Here is a 19,776-nt window from a genome sequence, read left to right on the forward strand (position 1 = left end):
AAAGTAAAGGGTGCATGAGATATTGAATATAATATCTGTTGGGTGATACATGTAACAGTGCCCTGCATTATATGTTGTGTGTAATTGAATGTCAAAAAATGCCAGTGGTTTTATTTGTTTTACATACTGAACTACAAATTAGGTAGACTACATGTTTTTGTTCAACCCTCAAATTACACTTACATATGAAAAAGGACTGTTTCACAATACTGTGGAAAAACTATGCACAACCCTATGATTCAGTAGCTTGTAGAGCCATTCTTAGCAGCAGTAACTTGAAGTAATCACTTTCCGTGTGACTATGATTCTCTCACATCGTTGGGGAGGATTTCTGGCCCACTCTTCTTTCCAGTGTTCCTTGGGTTCATTCAGGTACGAAGGCATTTGTTTATTCACACCTTTCAATGAGGTTCCATCACAGCATTTCAGTGAGCTTGAGGTCTGGTTTTACTGCACCATCGAGACACCAGATTTGCTGGTGTACTTGGAATCATTGTTCTGTTGCATGACCCAGTTCTAGCTGTTTAGTCAGTAATACAGAGGAGTTCGTAGTCGACTCAATCACTGAAAAATGCCCTGGTCCCATATCTGCAGAACAAGCCAGAATCATCACTGTTAGTATTTGCTCTGTGTTCATATGCTGTGTTTGGTTTTCTACAAATGTGGTGCAATTTGGCCAAACATCTCCACACCTAAGTAGTTTTCTCCCAGCAGCCCTTCCACACCAACCATAATCATTCAGTGTTTTTGTAATTGTAAAGTCGTGACTTTGGCCTGTAGACTGTTGTTGTTCTCTGTGCTTTGCACGGTCTCACTTTGGGGGGAATTTGCTGGGATCCTCACATCTGTATGCCTGCTTTTATAGAGGTGCTCACACTTGCTGATGATCATCTAATCAAGCACATATGATTAGCAGCACCTTAATCTCATAATACCAATGGAAGCAATAAGACCTTACTTAGTTTTTCACTTTTTTCACATGACTGCACATTACAGTTAATGCTAGATTACTAGATACTAGATTTACGAGCTTTTAAAGAAATTCTTTTCCTGTGATTGCTTGTTCATTAAACAGCCACTTTCCTATGACTTAATGATGCTTCTTTTTTGTAAGACACTGAAGGTCATTTGTTAATTCTTGAAATCAGTTGATTTCTACAGAGTGCTGCTTAAAATATAGTGCTTCGCAGACAGATGCCCCCTCCCCTCCTTTTTCTTTTTTTTTTTTTTTATTCAATAAAAAAATGTTTTGGATGGAATGACTTGCTGGAGTGAGAACTAGAGTCTTTTTTTCTTCTTTTCTTTTTTTTTGGCCATGGTTATAGTCTATTTTTCCTTTGGGATAGATTTCAAGGCGAGGGATTTCTTTCTTTTCGCACCACTCAAGGCTAAAGCTTGTATTTGGACCACAGTAGGATCTCCAGCTCCAGTTTAAGATCCATTTTGCTACGAGGATCTCTCTGCTTGGCTCTGTGGTCAAGGGCCCACCAGGCAAAGCTACTTAACAGCAAATCTTGTTTAGCACAATCCTCTCAAAATAAGAGCCTCTTTATCTCCCTCTCTCGCCCGTCGGTCTCCCCCTTCCATTTCTCGCCCTTTCCAAAGTGTGCGAACACTGACGCAACCTGTCTGCCGTTAGCTGAAGTGCTAATACCAGCACATGCTTCCTAGCTCACCCTTTACCCTTTTGCTTTACTTTACCACATTCCTCAGTGCAAAGCTTCACACCAATTACTAACACTGTTGATTAGCCAACGTGTGCACAAGTGTGATGCCTCGCTGTATCTTCTGACATGCACATAGTTTATTGGCCTTGTTCTCTCAGACCACATCCTCCGATTTGAAAGCTTTCTGCGGTTGGAATAAGACTCAGTAGTTTTTCAGCCCTTTAAACCATAACTTCCTGAGTGCACCTGCTGGATAAGCAAGTACAGTTTCTTCCTTAATAACTTGCTTTCAGGTGGGTGGCAGATGTTACGAACTTTGACCTCACAAATCGACAGAGGATTTTCAAAGGTTGAAGTTGAGAATGTGTGTTCTGTAAGACAGCTTTTCTGCTCACAGAAGGTGCCGCAAGGGAAAAAAAGACAAACTCTTTTTATGTCATCATCAGGGTCAAATTGTTCCATCTGACCTTAGCTGGCTCATGTTTATACAATGAATAGCGTAGGAGTCAGCACATTTTATGCAATCAAGATGTTCATTTGTGTTTGAGAAATGAAAATCTTTCACTGTGTGCTAATTCCAATATGTGCATGGAAAAATGAAATGTAAATGTGCTTCCTTCTCCTCCTCTACCCCTCTTTAACCGCTTCAGACGTTGCGAAAGAAAGGCTTTAACGGTTGCAACAGCCCTGAGCCCGACGGCGACGACTCCATCGACCAAAGCCCGCTAAATGACCGCAAGACCGAGGACCTGGACAGCCTCTTCAAGCGCTACGGCGTGAGTACAATCACATTTTTGTCACCTTATCTAACCTACCCTTTCTTTTCTTCTTCTCCCTTTTTTCTCTACTTTCCTCTCTCTCTCTTTCTCTCTCTCTCTTTCTCTCTCCCTGTCTGCCTTCTCTTCTTTTGTTTGGGGATCGAAGGCTCTGAACAAGAAAGAGCACCGGGACTCTGAGAGCCCAGACCCCGAGGAGCCCTTCTCCCTCACCCCCCGCACTGAAGAGAAATACAAAAAAATTGACGAGGAGTTTGATAAAATGATGCAGAACTATAGGCTGTCAGTGAGTACCTCCCACCACTCTGCGTAACCCTGCCCCCTCTTCATGTTGGTACCTTGCTGCTGCCGCTGACCGGACAACCGGAGATTTCCGGCTGCTGATGGTGGCCTGACTACTCACAGAGCACTCGCCTTCACCATTCCCCACTCCTTTACCTTCTCTACTTCACCGCTTACCAATAGCACCTATCCCCATCCCCCAAATCACTACCCACAACCACCCCACCCCACTGATGGTGTGTGCTTCAGCAAGAAATAAGAGCAGCCAAGTTCATAAGGGAAGCCTCTTAAAAGTAAAATTTTAACTAATATTCACATTCATCATTAATTAATGGAATGGTATTATTTTTTTTTTTTGTAAGAAAGCCTAAAGTTGTGTTTCCAATGTTGTTTGGTCTTTTCAACAACCAACACGAATATAATAACTTTAAAGTAACATAGCTCAGATAGACATAATTTATGGGGTACATGGAGAGTCATTTTCTGCAGTTAAATTTCCTAGGACTCATAAAAAAGACAAATAATATTCTTTTTTTGCTGTTTTGTTTTGTTTTTTGCAGTGCTGCGCATGTGTAAGACAGAAAGTGAACCTTAAAAAAGCAGCATGACACCAAATAGGGCATGCTAACTGTGATTATTCATCTGAAGTTACAGTCATCACAGTGAAGCACATTCTCAGGAGTATTATGGCTTTTAATACAATGTTTCTGATGCCTCTGCAAGTTCGCAAACGTACAAGAATAAACAACAGAGGGAGAGGAGCGATAACTAGGTCCCTGGTTCTCACAAAAGTTGGCATAGCAACTAATATTGCAAGGGGAAATCATGTTTTATGGTAATAATCAACACGTTTGGAGCATGCCTTCGAGCAGTCAGATTTTTTTTTTTTGACTGAATGCACCAATTGTGTAATACTTAGCAACATTAAAGAAAGAGCGTTGCAATTTCAGATAGTCTGTATCCACCAGGGCTGTGTCTGTTTCTCAGATAACACATAGAAAGCCAGAGTGCAGCTGATAACCGGCTGTTATTAGCAGCATTACTGAGGTCACTTTAGTCCCAGTGTAGTCCTGTTCCTCCGATGGGCTCCTGACATTATCCAGGTTCTGCCTCCTGACTGGCGTTCTGCCAATCCCCTTTTACCGCTCTACTTCTTTGCCAATTTCTCTGTGATTCATTTTTTCCTCTCTGCTCAATAATGCCATTAATGTCACTTTAATGACTAGCACTTAATTTACAGCTCCTCTTCCTGTCTGCCGGCCCCCTGATTGGTCGCTTGGGATGGGACACAGTCACTTTGAGGTTCTGCAGAATAGTTAGGCAGCAGTTGTTTACTACAGTCACACCTTTGGTGTTACACCTTTATGGAGGGTGGAGGCGTTTTTCTTTTTTCTTATTGTTGTTCTTTACTGTATTAGGCTTGTTTTGTGGTATGCATGACTAGTCTCATAATCATGCTGTAATTGTAATTGTTCATATGCATATGAAAATAGGACTGTGAAAAGCTATATAATTATGAACAATGTATAATGTATGCATTGTCAGCTACATATCTAGTTTACAGCTAGAGCGATGGAAAGACTATGCCTTCGCCTGGTTTTCAGTTTAAAGGCTTGAAACACACTATTTGTTAAATTAAAAGCAGTTTTATGGACAAAACTAGTATAAAAAACACACTGGTGGTTTGGAGGGAAGAAAAGGCTTTCTTCAAAATGACATCAAGTGCTAATGTTAATATTAATTTACTAAAATCTCACATACATCAGAGCATAATGGAGAAAATGAGCTGCCTCTCAGATTAATCAGCTCAGTGAATCTCTCCCCTCCTGATATCCACCCTGCCTCCATCAGCCTCTCTGTGCTGTGTGAGACAAATAGCTCTGAAAAGACTTTCTCAAAAGAGAAAACCACAGAAGAAGAAGAAGCGGATTCAATCTACTGCACTTAGAGAGCTACAGCTCTTGGCTCATGCCATTTGTATGCTAGCGTAACGCTGCTAGCAAATGACTCTAGCGACAAGCTGCCCCGACATCACTCTGCCCCTCGGTGTCCCAGTCAGCCTGCCTACCTGTCTGGTTTTCCAGCACACCTTTCACGGTCAACCAGTAATCAGAAACATGCAGCACCACCTGCCACTCCTCCCCTCAGCATCATAATCCCCAGCATGACAGATAGGGGCCGGGATATACAAGCTTAATCCCACTTGTACTCAAATACCTCCCAAGGTAGGAAGAGAGTGGTGAGGGATAACGGGCAGGACACTTGGCTAAACGAGCCCCCAGCTAACGTATCTTTTCCTGTTAAACTGGCACTGTAGTAGGCAAGAGAAAAAAGCTTTGGGTTTTTGTGTTTTTCTCCTAACCGGAGGGCCCCTGGTTTGATCCTTTTCTGGCTCTGAGATTCTGGGCCAGGAAATTGAATAAGAAATAGATTTCCGCCTTTTAACAACCACCTCCATGGTGCCTTTCAGCAAGAAGCTGAATGTTTTGTCTCCTGTATAAGCTTGGTATGAATGTCAAGTGAAACATGGTGTTATTGAAACTGCTGCACACTTAATCACATCTAATTTAGTTTTGAGATTAGTTTAGCTTTGAATTTCATGCCATGAAAGCATGAGGACTCTCAGCATCCCTATTAATAGTTTCTGTTAAGAGCTGCAAATAAAACAATTTTCAGTGAGAATCAGATGTTTTGGAGAAGGTGAGCCACGAGTCATTCAGCCTCTTTTTATTTATTTAGGATCAAATATTGGTGAAGTCGGAAAGAAATTAGAGTGAGGGGGGCATAGAACTAAACAACTAAAGCTAATTTACTGGTCAACTGCTGGGACATCTAAAGGTCCGTCAAACACTTTTCCAATGTTGCATCTGTGTTCAGATCTGCAGCCTCTTACAAATACGATGCGACAATCCTACAGTTGAAAAAGGGGAAAAAAGAGAAAACTTTCAAAGGCTTTCAGGACAAGAGGGAGGAAAAGGGAAACTAGGCCATGAGTTTAATTCATTCTGATTTACCCTTGCATCCAGGAAACACACCCTTGTTGAGAGAGCTCCTCCGAGGGAAAATAGGTTAGCCTTCTCTCCCCTCTTTTTGTTCTCTTCACACAGAAGAGGCCTTAAGCTTCCTCACATGAGCCTCTGGAAAAGCTCCTAGTCAATTATTTACCTAACAGGTTCTTGTTATTTTTTTTCTATGGTTCCCATCCTCTGTGCTAAATCCACAGGATGAGGAGCAGTACCCAGTTAACCCTCCTCTCTGCAATTAGGAGCAGCAGTGTTAAATGGAGTCAGAGTGGGCAGATGTAAATTCTCTTGTAATTTGCCAAAGACATGGATTAATTCTCAGTGTAGCACAGTGGAGAGCAGGGTCAAGACAAATTTAAAATTCATATTTACAGAATAAATGAAGAGGTTTTGGAGTTATGTCACTAATCTCCTAGCAACCAGAGGCTGATACAGATATGAAGGTCTTGTGGAATGGTGGCGAGCAGCAAACAGTCGATGGCTAAATGTATTACAAAGTACCAATAAAGAGACAGACAGCTGAAGAGGATTGTTTTTTAAGGTATGCATAGTACTCTTGAATCATTTCTCATTTTTCATATTCAGTAAGGATAATAGGAAGTTGGTCCAGAAACATGCAATTACAAGCTTGGAAGGCAATATCTGGTATAACTACTAAACTTTCTTACGCAAGCTTTCTTAGAACTTCTTTAAGTAGTCGTCAGGAATAGTTCTCCAGGTTTCTTGAAGGACATTCAAAGCTCTTCTTTGAATGTTTTCTGCCTTTTGATTTCTGTTAAGATGATCCCACACTGCTTCAGCAGTGTTTAGGTGTTTGGAGGCCAATCCTTGACTGATAGTGTTCTAGTGTACATTGTTCTATTCAGCTAGGCGCTTACTGTAGATATATTCTACTGAAAAATAGTGATTTTACCAATCAGATGCTTTCTAGATTGTATTGCATGGTGGGTCATATTTTTTTGTGTTTCTTTAGTTGAAATTAAATCCAGCCCCAAACCATGATAGAGTGTCCACCATGTTTTACAGATGGCCGTACATATAACTAACATACATTTGAAGCAAAGATTTTAAGTTTTGATTCATAAAAGCTGCGGCCACTGATTTTTTTCAGTCCAGTCCTCGTCTTATTTGCTATACCTCAGCTTTTTATCCCTCTTTTATCCTTTTTTCCCTACATGCAAAATTTTTGGTGAATGACCTTGTTTGTGAAAAAATGCTGTTTTATGCCTGCCAAATATATTATTTTTGAGAATCTTCTGTAGTTCAACTGATAAATTTGGGAACAAATTATGTTTTTGCAAAAGACTGCTGATAGATGGTTGATTGATACAACACTGGTTCATACCTTGGCTTAACCTTTGAATGATTCATAGGTCAGTTTAAAGTGGCTTAAACAATATTTATAATTATTATATTATTATTAAAAATTGACTCTGCTTCTAATGTCTAATTAGATTTTTTTCAAATCCTATTTTTCATAATTCCAAATCACCACAAATATACCCTTAAGGTCACTTTGTCTTCAGTGATATTTTCTGTCCTGAATGCTATTATTTATTGTCAATTTATTTAAAACCACAGTTCCATTATTCCAACTTTAAATCTGTAAATACAGACTGCAGTCCATCTTTCTCTCTCTCTCTCTAACCGTAGTTTAACTGTAGCTTAGTAAGTTTTAGACTTGATTAATGGGAAAGTAGAGCGTTTCAGGCTCAGGTAAAGGTGACAGTTTGATTGCTTTGTATTCTGTAAAAATGGCCGTCAGCAAAGACTCCAGCTCTGTCCTCTGTTTGTAGTTGTTCTCCCAGTAAGAAAAAATATATAATGAAATCTGTTACTGAAAAGAAAAAAAAACATTCCCAAGCACTGTAGGGATAAACTCTTTCTGGATCCTTATGCTCTGCGTTCATACACCTCTGGCCCACTTTGGATTAACCCCACCTCTGTCCACCCTTTCCCATTTATCCATGCCCTTCCTTTACCTTCTGCTTGGCCTGTGTGCAGTGGTGCAATGCTGTTAGCTGTTCTCTTCACTCTCCCGGTTAGCCACTTACAGCTCTCTCTGTACAGCCTGCTTCGCAAACTTCCTCTTTGTAGGCTGAAGAGTGAATTTTACATTTCACCTATTTGGAAGATTTAATAAAGATTAGTCATTTTTCAAGGCTAACATTGCGAATAAATTGAAAGGTTTTTTGTGGAACTATAATTTGTTGTTTGTTTTATGAAAAAAGGGCCAGTTTTTACTCTGTTTAGACTTTGTGTGACGAAAAAAAAACCTAATTATAAAATAACGAATAAAGATGATTATTTTTGTTGTTGAGGTTTATATAAAAAGACCACTTTATTAGTTGGGAACAAGTTGTTTAGTTGTTTGAGGAAAACCTATGATCAAGTAACAATTTTTGAGATTTGACTGAATAAACCAGCACTTGGTTTGGTTTCAGTCCCATAACTCCCTTGTTTTCGTGTGATCTCTAATGCAGTGCAGAGGGAAAAGAGGTAGAGATCAAGGGCAGGAAGGTGCCCTCGTCCTCCTTGATATTAAACTGGGTCCCAGGCAGTTTGAGTACAGTACAGTGCAGCGCTGGCCCATATTCTATATATAGAAGTCCTTATTTCAGATTGAGTTGGAACAGGGTGAAATGGGTCGGACTGCTGGACAACCCGAGGTCCTTGCCCCTGATTTTCCTTTTTTCTCTCTCTTTTTTTTGCACTCGGGGACGTCTGGTCATCCACTTCATCAACTCAGGTGACGAGACTGATCATTTCTTTAAAAAAAAAAAAAAAAAAAAGTGCAGTTGATACGTTTTTGAACAGAAAGCTGGACTGTCTTCAGGATTTTTGAGAACAAGAGTAATATTGTAAAGCCCATTTTGGTAGGCAAGCTCCTGCTGAATATTTCCTTAAATCCCCAGTGATGAGCACATGTCAGTGGGGGTGGTGGGATGCTGCTGGAATGTGACAAGCACGCTATGAAATGTCACCAATAACCCGATGCAATAACCTGCTGCTGCTGCGACAAGTTTTAACCTGGCATGAAAAGTGAAAGGCGAGACAGCTTTTTGGCCTTTTCACCAAGTCACCTTGCATGACAACTGAGTGAGTGAGTGTGCGCGTGTCTGCGTTTGGGTGCGTCTGCGTGTGTTTGAGACTTGATGTGTGTGTTTTTGGTTGTTTTGAAGAGTTTTATTTCCAAAACAAAATTGTGTTCTTTTAAAGCACAGTAGAAACAGCAAACATCAGACATGTCTGATACTTTTGAATTGATTTCCTGCCTCAAGAGTGAAGCTTGACAAACAAGCAAAGAATCAAAAAATCTTCACCGTGACAGAATACCAATGCAGTGTAGGTAGATTTCAGTTATTGAGGATCATTTTTAATATCTTACTGGTATGATTTAAAAGTTATTACTAACTGCAAAGTTTTAGATCTGAAACATATGATATGATATTCAGAATTCATGGACTCCTGTTTATTGTTCATTACCTTAGCCATTAAGGCTAATGATGATAAATGATTTCTTTGAAAAACAAAGATCTACTTCAGAAGTTATTTTTGTGTCAGCATTTGAGCTTTTTGAATCTGATTTTCTTTAAACAGGTGAAAATATCTATCAGTGTAGGAAACAAATATTCCCAATGCTAATCAGTTTTTTGCAAATTTTTTTGTATACTATTTTTATTCTTGTGCACTGACCTGTTTTGGAATACAAAGCTCTAGTTTTGGGAAGAGTGATTTTTTTCCCCCCCTCTGTATTTATTTATTTATTTATTTATTTATTAACTGTTTTTTAACTTTAAAAAATGGAGACATCAGTCATTATGCAAGGATTAAAAGTTCCTTCTTCGTATGTATATTGGATGTACAATAAAATTTACAATACAAACATTTTTCTTTAATTAAAATCAAATTTTGCAACAGCACTGAAAGCTGCCCAGCAGAGCAAAAGGAGACAGTCTTGAAGAGGAGCCAAATTCAAATCAGATAAAGTGTTTGGGGTAAAAAAAAAATGCTACTTTTCAAGTAATTCTGAACTACTGAAATAATTCACTACTGTATTATTTCACAACAAATTGCCCTTTAAATGAAAAAGATATTTATCAAGGTGAAATAAGCTTGAAAGAATAGCTACAAATTCTTGAAACAATAATTAGCGTGCAAAACAGAAGATGTTCCACTTGCGTTTCTTTTTATGTTGTTGCTTTAAAGTAGGACTCTCCTTTGTTGTGTAAATTTTTAAAGTTTCGTTTTGGGAAGACTCTTCTCATTGTGATCGGTTTTATTGCTGCAGCTGTGTGTGTGTGTGTGTGCGTGTGTGTGTGTGTGCGTGTGTGCGTGCGTGCGTGCGTGTGTGTGACCTGCAGGCTTGTTTGCACTGCTGCTGATCACTAACTGATCACCTGTTCATTATTTTTTATAATATATAATTATATGTGAGGGTGGATAAACATGGCCACACTCTAATCTTTGCCCTCTTCCTGTCATTCCACCAGTCTACAGTCCCACAGCCCACCTTCTCCATGCCAGTCACCGTGCCAGTATCCAACCAGAACGCAGCGGCAGCGGCGGCCCTTCAGTTCAGTAACAACCCTTCCGGCGCCCTGGTCACCACCACCTCCTTTGTCACCTCCACCCTCACAGATCCCCGGCTCCTTTCCCCACAGCAACCCGCTCTGCAGAGAAACACCGTGTCGCCAGGGTTACCACAGCGGCCAGCCAGTGCAGGTAAGAAACAGCATGAACAAAATAAAATGCTCTGTTTTCTGTGTGGATTGATAATGTGAACTTATAATAATCATCTGAAACATCTTCTCATACATAAACTTCCAATTTTATTACCAGCAGCTGATTGATCGATCAACAGTGTAGGTTTTCAATTTGCAGTTCTAAACATTGATTGGGTTTTGTCAGTGAAGGATCCTCTGATGCTAGGCAACTGATGAATTTTACTTTTTTTTGAAAACATCGACAGTTTTGAGATAGACTGAAGAACAAAGAAGACAAACTGACAAAATCTCAAAACTTCTTCAAAAGATAACTAAAGAAAAAAAGCCATTAGACTGCCACCCACACTGCTTGATTGACAAGTATTGGAGAAAACATGGAGACAATATTTAAAAAGAAAATGAACAGACTAGAAATTTCTGGCTACATTAAGTCTTTATAATATGATTTTATATATATATATATTTATTTTTTACATTTAAAAAAAAACAACTTTTAAAATCTCATATTTTGTTGTTTTCGGCTGCACCCACTAAAAACCTCTTCTTTTAGTGGCTGCAGCTTGCCACTGTTTCTCAAATGTGTGCATACTTGTACCCCTAATCTAAATAATGCCAGAAATACATCATTCTTAAAATTCTGCAATTCTTTGTTCAGTAAAATGGCCGATAACCATTTGACATTCAGTGTTCCAGCTTTTAATGCAGTTCAGTCGTAACCTTGTGTAACCTTAGAGTTCTGTAAAACCTGACAAGTGTAGTCATGTTCACTGTGAAAGCTCACACAAAGAGATTATCATATTTAATGACAGACAAAAATAAAAAAACTGTTTTTTGAGGGGAAAAATGCAACAAAAGTAACAGTAACTGGAAAACCTTTTGACCACTGCAGCTGCCCCTGTGTCATAGAGTCCAAGTCAGGTTGAACCTCTTAGAAAGACTCCGTGCAACCACGGTGTCATTATACATCATCTTCTTATCGGTGTGGTGCCAGTGCAGTTTCACAACCAGTTTTGCATTGCTGTCTTTGGAAATCAGCCCACATTTTGTCAGGTTTGATAACCGGTCATTATGCATTGTTACTCGAAGAATTTGAGGTGATTTCCATGGGTGTAAAATCTGGCATAGAGATTCTGTAGGCTGAATCTGCCAGACGTTGATGATTTCCCTTCTCTGCCGATGTTGATGATGGGGCGCGCCGGATTTGTGGTGCCGTGCTTCTGTGGGCTATTTAGTCTTGACAGTGCGAGAAACCAGTCGTGCACCTGGCACCAACGCCATGTCAGTGGAAAATGTTCTTAGTATCGTTGCATGATGACAAAAATAGTTTGCCATGAATTATGTCATTTTGAACATTTGAAATACAGTTTAGCGATTTTTATCTATTTTGAGGGGAAACATTTATTGAACAAAGAGGTCTTTCAGACATTGCTGATTTCATTAAACAATCACTCAGTCTCAAGGATTTTGAAAAAGGACTTTCAGTAACTACATGACCTGCAAACTGTTGTAAATATGGGTCACGCCACATTGAATGTTAATTAGCAGCATCTGTCAACACTCTGTGTTATGTATATGAGGCTCAAATCCCCGTGTAAACCTGTGACTGGTGGTTCTCCGTCGATGTTTGGCCTACTTTCCATACAGTTGATTTTTATCGGTTTTCAAATGTTTCATTTTGACATTTAATAATTGTATTTTTTTTTTCCTTTTTCTTCTTTTTTTTTTTTTTTTTGCATCCCAAGCAGTCAGTCTGTGGACAAACATGTTATTGTACTGGTTTCTAAATGTCTCTTGTAACTGAAATGATTTGAACCACTTTTAAACTCATGGTTGTCATAGTGATGTAGTTACTTAAAGACCATTTCATAAAGTGCCCTCGGTCTGTGCAGAAGCACGGTTTATGTAACAGCAGCGTTTTAATAGAGAATCTTCTGAGTCGACAAGCAGCAAAATGACCAGTGATGTGTTGTGCAGCCTGCATGCTCCATCAGTCTAAATAACTCCTCTGCTTGTTGAAATAAGTGCACACTACCTATAATGACAGACATCCATCATTTCTATGACTGGTTGGCTGGTACACCGTGCGCCCGCTGCCTCTGTGTGGCAAACCAATCCTTCAACCTCTGACTAAAAGGATTCGTGCCCCATTTTTGCGACTCAGACAAGGTTACTTATCAAGCTTTGTTCCGACCAGCGTAATCTCATTGCAAGTCAGAATTAGGTGATGTAACTCGCAACAAATGCATTACAGCATCTTTCATAACATGCCGTTCTCTGAGGCAAGTGGGTTTCACGTAGCAGTAATGGACGCCCCTTTCCTCCCCTCCCCTTACTCCTCATAACCTCAGCAGTGCAAATACATCGCTGTACCCTTTTATGCATCCCACATTATCAGAGTTGCATTGGGTTCATTGTCTTTGCTTATTGGTGTTTTTCCATGTGTCTGTCCAGCCAGGTTTTTTTCAGTCACCCCTAATGACCCCGAATTTCTAAAGCGCATTGGAGCCAAAGAACTGAAATTGCACCAACCGAGGGAAAATGAGTGTCAGTGCAGAAAAAATGCTGCCTGCGATGTGAGGAAAAAGCAAGCATAATGTTTGCTAGAATGAAGATAAATGTATGTAGCTGTTGCAGTGTATAAAAATGTCTCTGTTTCCTGTGCTTAGAGACAAAGCACATGAGATTTAATTTTATGACAACAGTAAAATTACTATTTTATGCGTTTTATGCTTTTGGTTATTTGGGAAAAATACTGAAAAACTCTCTCACAAGTTTATGTGTTATTACAAACCTGCTTTTTTAAACATTTAGCAGCAACACAGCTTCTTTAATGATATTCACTCTGATGCGATGCGCTGTTGGTGGGGCTAAGCTAAAACAAAACAAAATAAAAAATCCGTTTTCACACATGCACATTTCAGGAGAATCAGAGCAAAGTATTTTCCACAGTTGTCCTTGCTCACATGTGACAGACAGCAGGAAATGGTCGGCTTCAGACACCTTCGCGCTACTGGAAATACTCTGTGTGATTTAGGCGGGAGAGCTGCTTGGATAGAGCGTGCAGGAGGCAGCGCATATGATGCTGTGATGTTCGCACATTGGTGTTATCGGACACAGAGCATTTTAAAGACCGACTTGTGAATCTCTGAAGATAAATCTCTCAAACCTACACTGCAAGGGTAAAATGTGTTTGATGTTTATTTTCCAAAGTCAGGATTTTTGTTAATATCACTGTGGGTTTGTGCGGATCAATAACAGTGAGAAGGAGAACTCATCTACTTATGATTAAAGTAGAATTGCTTCACTTTAACATTCACACATTTATAGTAAATTAACACTAGAATAATGTCTCTAAGCACTCCAGTAGCCTCATAGTAATCCTATGAGGAGAATGAGGAAATACCTTTGGATATAACATTTGTTTATTCTGATGATCTTAAATATGTAATAAGAGAGTTTGACTGGCAGTTACATACACTGTAAACATGGACTGTCTTCCTCCCAATGAAGAGCTTTCATTTTTAAATAATATTGTACTTTTAATTAGCTTTAGGTGAGCATTTAGTCTTTCAGAGTTTTTCCCTTCAAAATATCACATAAGTGCCATTGAGAAGTAATGAAACTAACACTTAAACATTAACTGGAAATGCAGAATTGAAACCAATTATGGTCCTTCAGCGAGTGAAATGAGCATCGATTGCAGTAGGACTTTTTAATGATACTTGATTTAATGATTTCATTTTTCATGCATCATTTTAGATTAGTGCTACTCAGATTAACTGTTTGATGTGAGGTAATTTTTAGCGTTATTTATGTGACCGTGTGTTTTCCTATTATCCCAGGTGCTCTGTTAGGGGGAGACTTGGGGAACTCTAATGGAGCGTGCCCGAGTCCAGTCCGTAAGTAAATGTTTTCTTTTATCTTTTTACCTTTCTTCCCAGTTTTGGTACAAAGATGCGCGCACACACACACACGCACACACACACACACACACAAACACACACTCCTCTTTGCTTTCTGTATTTTGGCTGGACTCTTTAAAGAGACATGGTTTCTGAAACTGACGTAGAGACAGAGCAATGCAGAATATTTTGTGTGGCAGCAGGCTCACACAACTCGGACGCCAACTCAAACAGCCACACACACACACACACGCACTCACAAACGCAAGCACAAGCATGAAACACCTGTTGACTGGCGACAGCTGAGGGTCACAGTACAAGCTGCTTGTCAACAGTCCAAAGAACAGAATGGGTTTCAGGTTGTGAGGGAGAAAGGCAAGCAGAGACTTTAAAAAGAGGCAAAGAAACTGTCGATATTACAGAATAACTTCTGTGAAGCTTCTCAGCTGTTTTTTAAATTCAAATCTTCGGCAATATTAGAAAGCCAGTCTGGGGTCTACCGGCTTTAATGTGACACATGAATCTCAAAGTGAGTTCGAAATTTCATTTTTAGTGCCAGTTTAATGAATTATGAAAATTGAGCCGAGTACTGATAAATGTATTTGAAGCAAACTGTAAGTTCAGGTTTACTCAGATTCATGATTTCTATGGCAGCTTAAATTGTGGTGCAACTCAAGGTATTGAATACAAAAGATTGAATCCACTACTGAATATGTTGTCATTGTTATTATTATTATTATGACAGTCATTAACTTTTAATTGGCAGCTTTGATATTTTAAAAAAAGAAATGTAAAACACCTGATAGCATGTTAAAATACTCAAATTATGATACTGTTAATGAGTTTTTAATTGAATTAAATTTTTCCGCTATTTTTTATGTACTGAATGTGATGCTTTTTCTTGTCGATATTATTTTGCTGTGGGTAAACTGTCCTTTTTTAAAAGGTGGTGTGAGCTATGCTAATCGCACTAAAGTGCCGTGTTGTTTCATTTCATTTATTCAGCCTGACATTGAGCTGATGTCACCTGGTGAGGGTGATAAGGGTCTTATTTCTACTTTATTTTGACCCAAACAATCAATAGTCAGTCTCACTAATTTTGGTTTCATCATCGTGAGTACTGTGGTACATTAAGAAGAGAGTTTAGAGATTTATATCCCTCTAAACATAACACAAGTGTCATTGAAAATGGCCGAAACTGCCACTTTGATATTGATTGGCAATGCTAAGCGACGCCAATTATGGCCACTTAATGCTACATCCTGATTGGTGGACAGAAGCTGCGTGTATACGGGCATCTTCTGTTTTGTTATTGACCCTTCAGTGCATCAGAGGATCACAGTGAAAGAAATAAACAACAACATATACTGACCAGCTCTCTGTCAGCTCCATTTCCTGTTTAGTATCTAACGTAGACATCATCAGTCACTGTTTCTTTTGTGACGCACTTACACCCACAGACTTCATACGCCAAACTGCATGCCACTTTAAATTGTGCGGGTTAGTCCAGTGAAGTTCAGTAGGAGTCCCTCGGCGTCTGGCAAAAATGCTTTGTTGATCTTGTCACTGGTGTGAGACGGTAACCAAGGAAATGAAGCAAACCAAACCAAAACAAAGCTAAAGTTTATCAAATTTAAAAAAAAATAAAAACAATGATTGTGCCATGCATCACTTCTCTTTGTTTTTGTTCTTTCTAATATTAGAAATCAACAATAAAAGTATAGCCACTGTTTTAAAATAGTATTTGTCACATACTGACACAAGCAAAGTGTCAGTATGTGATTAGCTGGGAGCTAGAGTGTAATAACTTAAGCACTAGCCAGTTTAACAGTCGTTGTCAATGAAGCTCTTTCCATCCATGCAAAACTAAGACTCTTATCATTTAGGATCATTTCTTGTCGTCGTCTTAATATAAAAGTGGGATCAGACGTCTGCTCAGCATTTGTACTGTATATTAATCCTGACCTACAAAGCTTTGATTGATTGTTTCTCCAACCAAGGGAAACAGACTCCAGTGATCACAAGACCAGATCTGTTTTAATCACTGAACAAATCGTAGGAGTGATTCAATGGTCTGTAATGAGGCAAGCTTAAAAAAAATGAACAACCAGTCAAATCTTGTTCTGGAAATCTGAAAAATAGGATTAATGGCGTCCACCCCGCACCTTTCCAACGTCATCTGGCGCTGAAAAGAGCAGCCTGTTTAACTCCCCTCACTTAAACCACTTCCCGTGCTTACCCACCACCCCTCACCCGCAATTCAACCCTCTAGCTGCACTGCTTCCCTCCCCCCCTTTTCATGCTGTCTCTCTCAGCTGTTCCCCCTCATCTTCTCTCTAGAATAATCTACCGCCCCACCCCGCTCACCACCACCTTCAGCACCTCCCCACCCCCCGATCCAACTGTCCCCTGTCTTGGCAAAGGACTCTCCTCAGAGGTGACTTTGACACTAGCCAGAGCTCTCCCCTTAAATCCCATTAGCTGGGAAAGATACTGCCAGCAAACCCATAGTAATAGATATGGTGGAAAGGTGTGGGGCTTTTTTCCTGTCTATATTCACTTGATAAACGCATTGTCTCAGGGTAAGGTGGGCCAAAATGAATCAATGCATTTATATTAACTTCCCTGCACTGTATGAGAGGAATACTCGAAAGCCAAGGCTCAATATTGATATTAGTTTTTCAAAGCTATTAATGAAAGTGTGGAGACTTTTCCTTTTTAACAAGTGTTCCTAAAAGCAAGTCATCATTCAATAAATAAGCATTTAAAGTCATGTCCTGACTAATAATGCTGTAAATTGGACTTGTTATTGAAGATCAAAGAGCTGTTTTTATCAGTATTTCAGAAATGAGTCATTGTTAACTTTATTAAACTCTTCACACATTGTATTTTTCTTGTAAGGATAAGCCTTTGTTTAGTTGTCAATGGCTGTGCTGAGTTGACCCTCAGAAGGTAGGTGGATATCTGTGTTTCGATTTGGATGAATGTGACCACGAGGACTTCTGTAAACACATCACGACTCCTTCGTGTGTCGAAATATGAAACCTCGTTGTACCAGAACTCATCGAAGGTTACCTGATCCACCCGGATGGCTGCTCCACTCCGTCCTCCCATCTCACTCCTTCATCTCATTAATCACTCTCTGCCTGCTCCTTCTTTTTTTATTCATCTTTTGTGTCTCCCATTACCATCCTGACAGTGTTACCTATTTTCTTCCCTCCCTTCTTCCAGGTCTTTTGTTTCCTCTTTCACTTTATGGCTGCTCTCCTCATCCCAGTTTTTCTGTCTTCTTTCTATACCTAGGAGTCTTATTTTTTGCTTACTTTCTTACTTTTTTGTACAACCCACTCTTTTCAAGTTCCTCACTTCTTCAGATTTTTCTCCCATCTTCTTCTTTTCTCTGCTTTACTCCTTTTATCTCTTCTTCTCTCCTCCCTTCTTCCCCTCTTTTTTTTTTTTTTTCCTCTTCCCCTCCCCTCCTCTTGAATCTGTCATTCTCAGCTGTTGTCCAGGGAGTCAGTGCTACGGGAATGTCACCATTGACGTCACCCAGCATTCCACACATTCCCACGCCCAGCCTCGCGTAATAAGAGACATCACACACACACTGACGGTAGTCACACATGTTCACCCGGACACTGACAAGAACACATGTAAAGTATATGGAAAAGTGCATTCGAACAGTCAACGTACACAAATAAAGCCACAGATGTCTCAGAGCGGTTCTGTGACTCATGCTCAGAATAGGACTTATATTCATGTGAGCTTCTGGATGCTCAGTGTAAACAATAAATATAAACACACGAAGTATTAAAATACAGTCACTTCACGACTCGGCACGAAAACACGGGGTCCACAACTCAATAAGCGTATGCTATTTTTAACTGCTTGGAATAAAAAACAAAAACAAATCTGCAAGTTTGAACTCTTCTGTTAAGTCTGACATTTTTCTTGTAGTTCTTTTTAGGAAAACATAAAAATTATTTCGTTTCTGTTTGTTATTATATTAGAATGTAAAAGAGATACTGAGAGGGCAGAAAACAAGCAAGCATGGAATTAAAACAAAGACCAGAGATAAACACAAAAGAATTTCTTTTCTGTTATTCAAAATTCACATTTCTTTGTAAGTAGGGCAGTTTTTTCCTCTAAAAATGTGTATGTTTGTTTTTTGCCTTACCTTGGTTGTAGGTTTTTATCTTTTTTTCATTTTTAGATTTTCATTTGTGCCCTCGATTCAAATGCATTCTGTGGGCAAGGCAGAAATCTCCAGACCTCAGCAGATCAAGACAAATTTATATTTGTTACTAGATACAGCTAGAAATATGGGATTATACATTCTTTACTTCTTCGGTTGATTTTCACAGTTACGTGTAATAGCTAAGTTGTTTTGTGTTGCTGGTTATGTTAGAAAATAAGTCAGATTTATTTGTATTGTAGATTTCAGTTTTTTTAAAAGTACATTTTGAAGGTCAGGGAACAACCTCCAAAGCTGAAAAGTGAAGGCAAGAGGACGTGGCAAAAACTGACATTTCTCTTTTGACCGCTTGCGGCTAACTCCAAAAAGAAGTCTGCTATAGACTGCTGTGTTAAATTGCCAGACTTTACAACAATTGAAAGCATGCCTATAGCAGATGCTGCATTGTTTTCCCCCTTTATAACAGCTCTGATTGGGGTGGGTTTTTTTGTAACTCATCCACTTGAATTAATGAGTTATGGTGTGGCCATGTTGTTTCATAGGCTTCCCAATCAGAATCTGCTCCTCTAATTCATTTAATCCACATAAGGTAAATATGGAAGCTCGTTTCCACCACTAAAAATATATATATTTATATCTATAGTGGAAAATTTTGAATTAATAACTCAAAATTTGGAAATGCCTAACTCCAAATTCCAAGAAAATTGAAAAATTTCACTAAGGTATCTCAAAATTTTAAGTTAAAAACTTGAAATCTCGAGTTAGTGCTGCCAATAAGGAAGCTTATCTCCATGTTACCTGGATTTTGATTGTGCGTGTCTGCACCATTTGCTTCCGTGTAACAAGGAAATTACTTCCTTCACTGAGATTCCTGATTGGCAGAGCTAACACAAATTTTTAAGATGCCTAACTCGAAATTTCAAGTTATTTTCTCAATTTTGTTTTTCCAGTAATTAAAAAAAAAAGAATTGTATAGTTAAATTCTGTCGTTCAAAATAAAAAACAAAATGAAAAAAGAAAGCATGGCAGCATTCAAAAAGCTAATGTTGATGTTTCAGAATGCAGAGTTCCAAGGAAATGGGTGACCATGTTTTATACTGTCTTTGTGTTTTATTCCTTGCTGTTACATATTTTTCCACAATTTACCATTTTTCATCCCTTAGTGTCCAAACAAGAATGCGTCTGGAGTCTTGTAAAAATGACT

At 39.1% G+C, this 19,776-nt stretch overlaps 1 protein-coding gene across 13 annotated transcripts in view; it reads left to right on the plus strand.

Moving 5' to 3' along the window:
- Nucleotides 1-19,776, plus strand: part of mef2d (myocyte enhancer factor 2d) — a 101,119-nt gene that overhangs the window by 57,199 nt on the left and 24,144 nt on the right. For 8 of the 13 annotated variants that reach the window (XM_040030573.1, XM_040030571.1, XM_040030575.1 and 5 more), the window contains exons 4-6: nucleotides 2,592-2,729; nucleotides 10,242-10,473; nucleotides 14,318-14,374. In XM_040030573.1, coding sequence (XP_039886507.1) covers nucleotides 2,592-2,729; nucleotides 10,242-10,473; nucleotides 14,318-14,374 — 427 coding nt within the window. Of the gene's footprint in view, nucleotides 1-2,317; nucleotides 2,444-2,591; nucleotides 2,730-10,241; nucleotides 10,474-14,317; nucleotides 14,375-19,776 lie in introns of all 13 variants that reach the window. The other 5 variants (XM_040030576.1, XM_040030578.1, XM_040030582.1 and 2 more) reach the window with 1 other exon arrangement.

Source organism: Simochromis diagramma, unplaced genomic scaffold (genome assembly GCF_900408965.1).
Source record: "Simochromis diagramma unplaced genomic scaffold, fSimDia1.1 OVJJ01000361.1, whole genome shotgun sequence".
NCBI lineage: Eukaryota > Metazoa > Chordata > Actinopteri > Cichliformes > Cichlidae > Simochromis > Simochromis diagramma.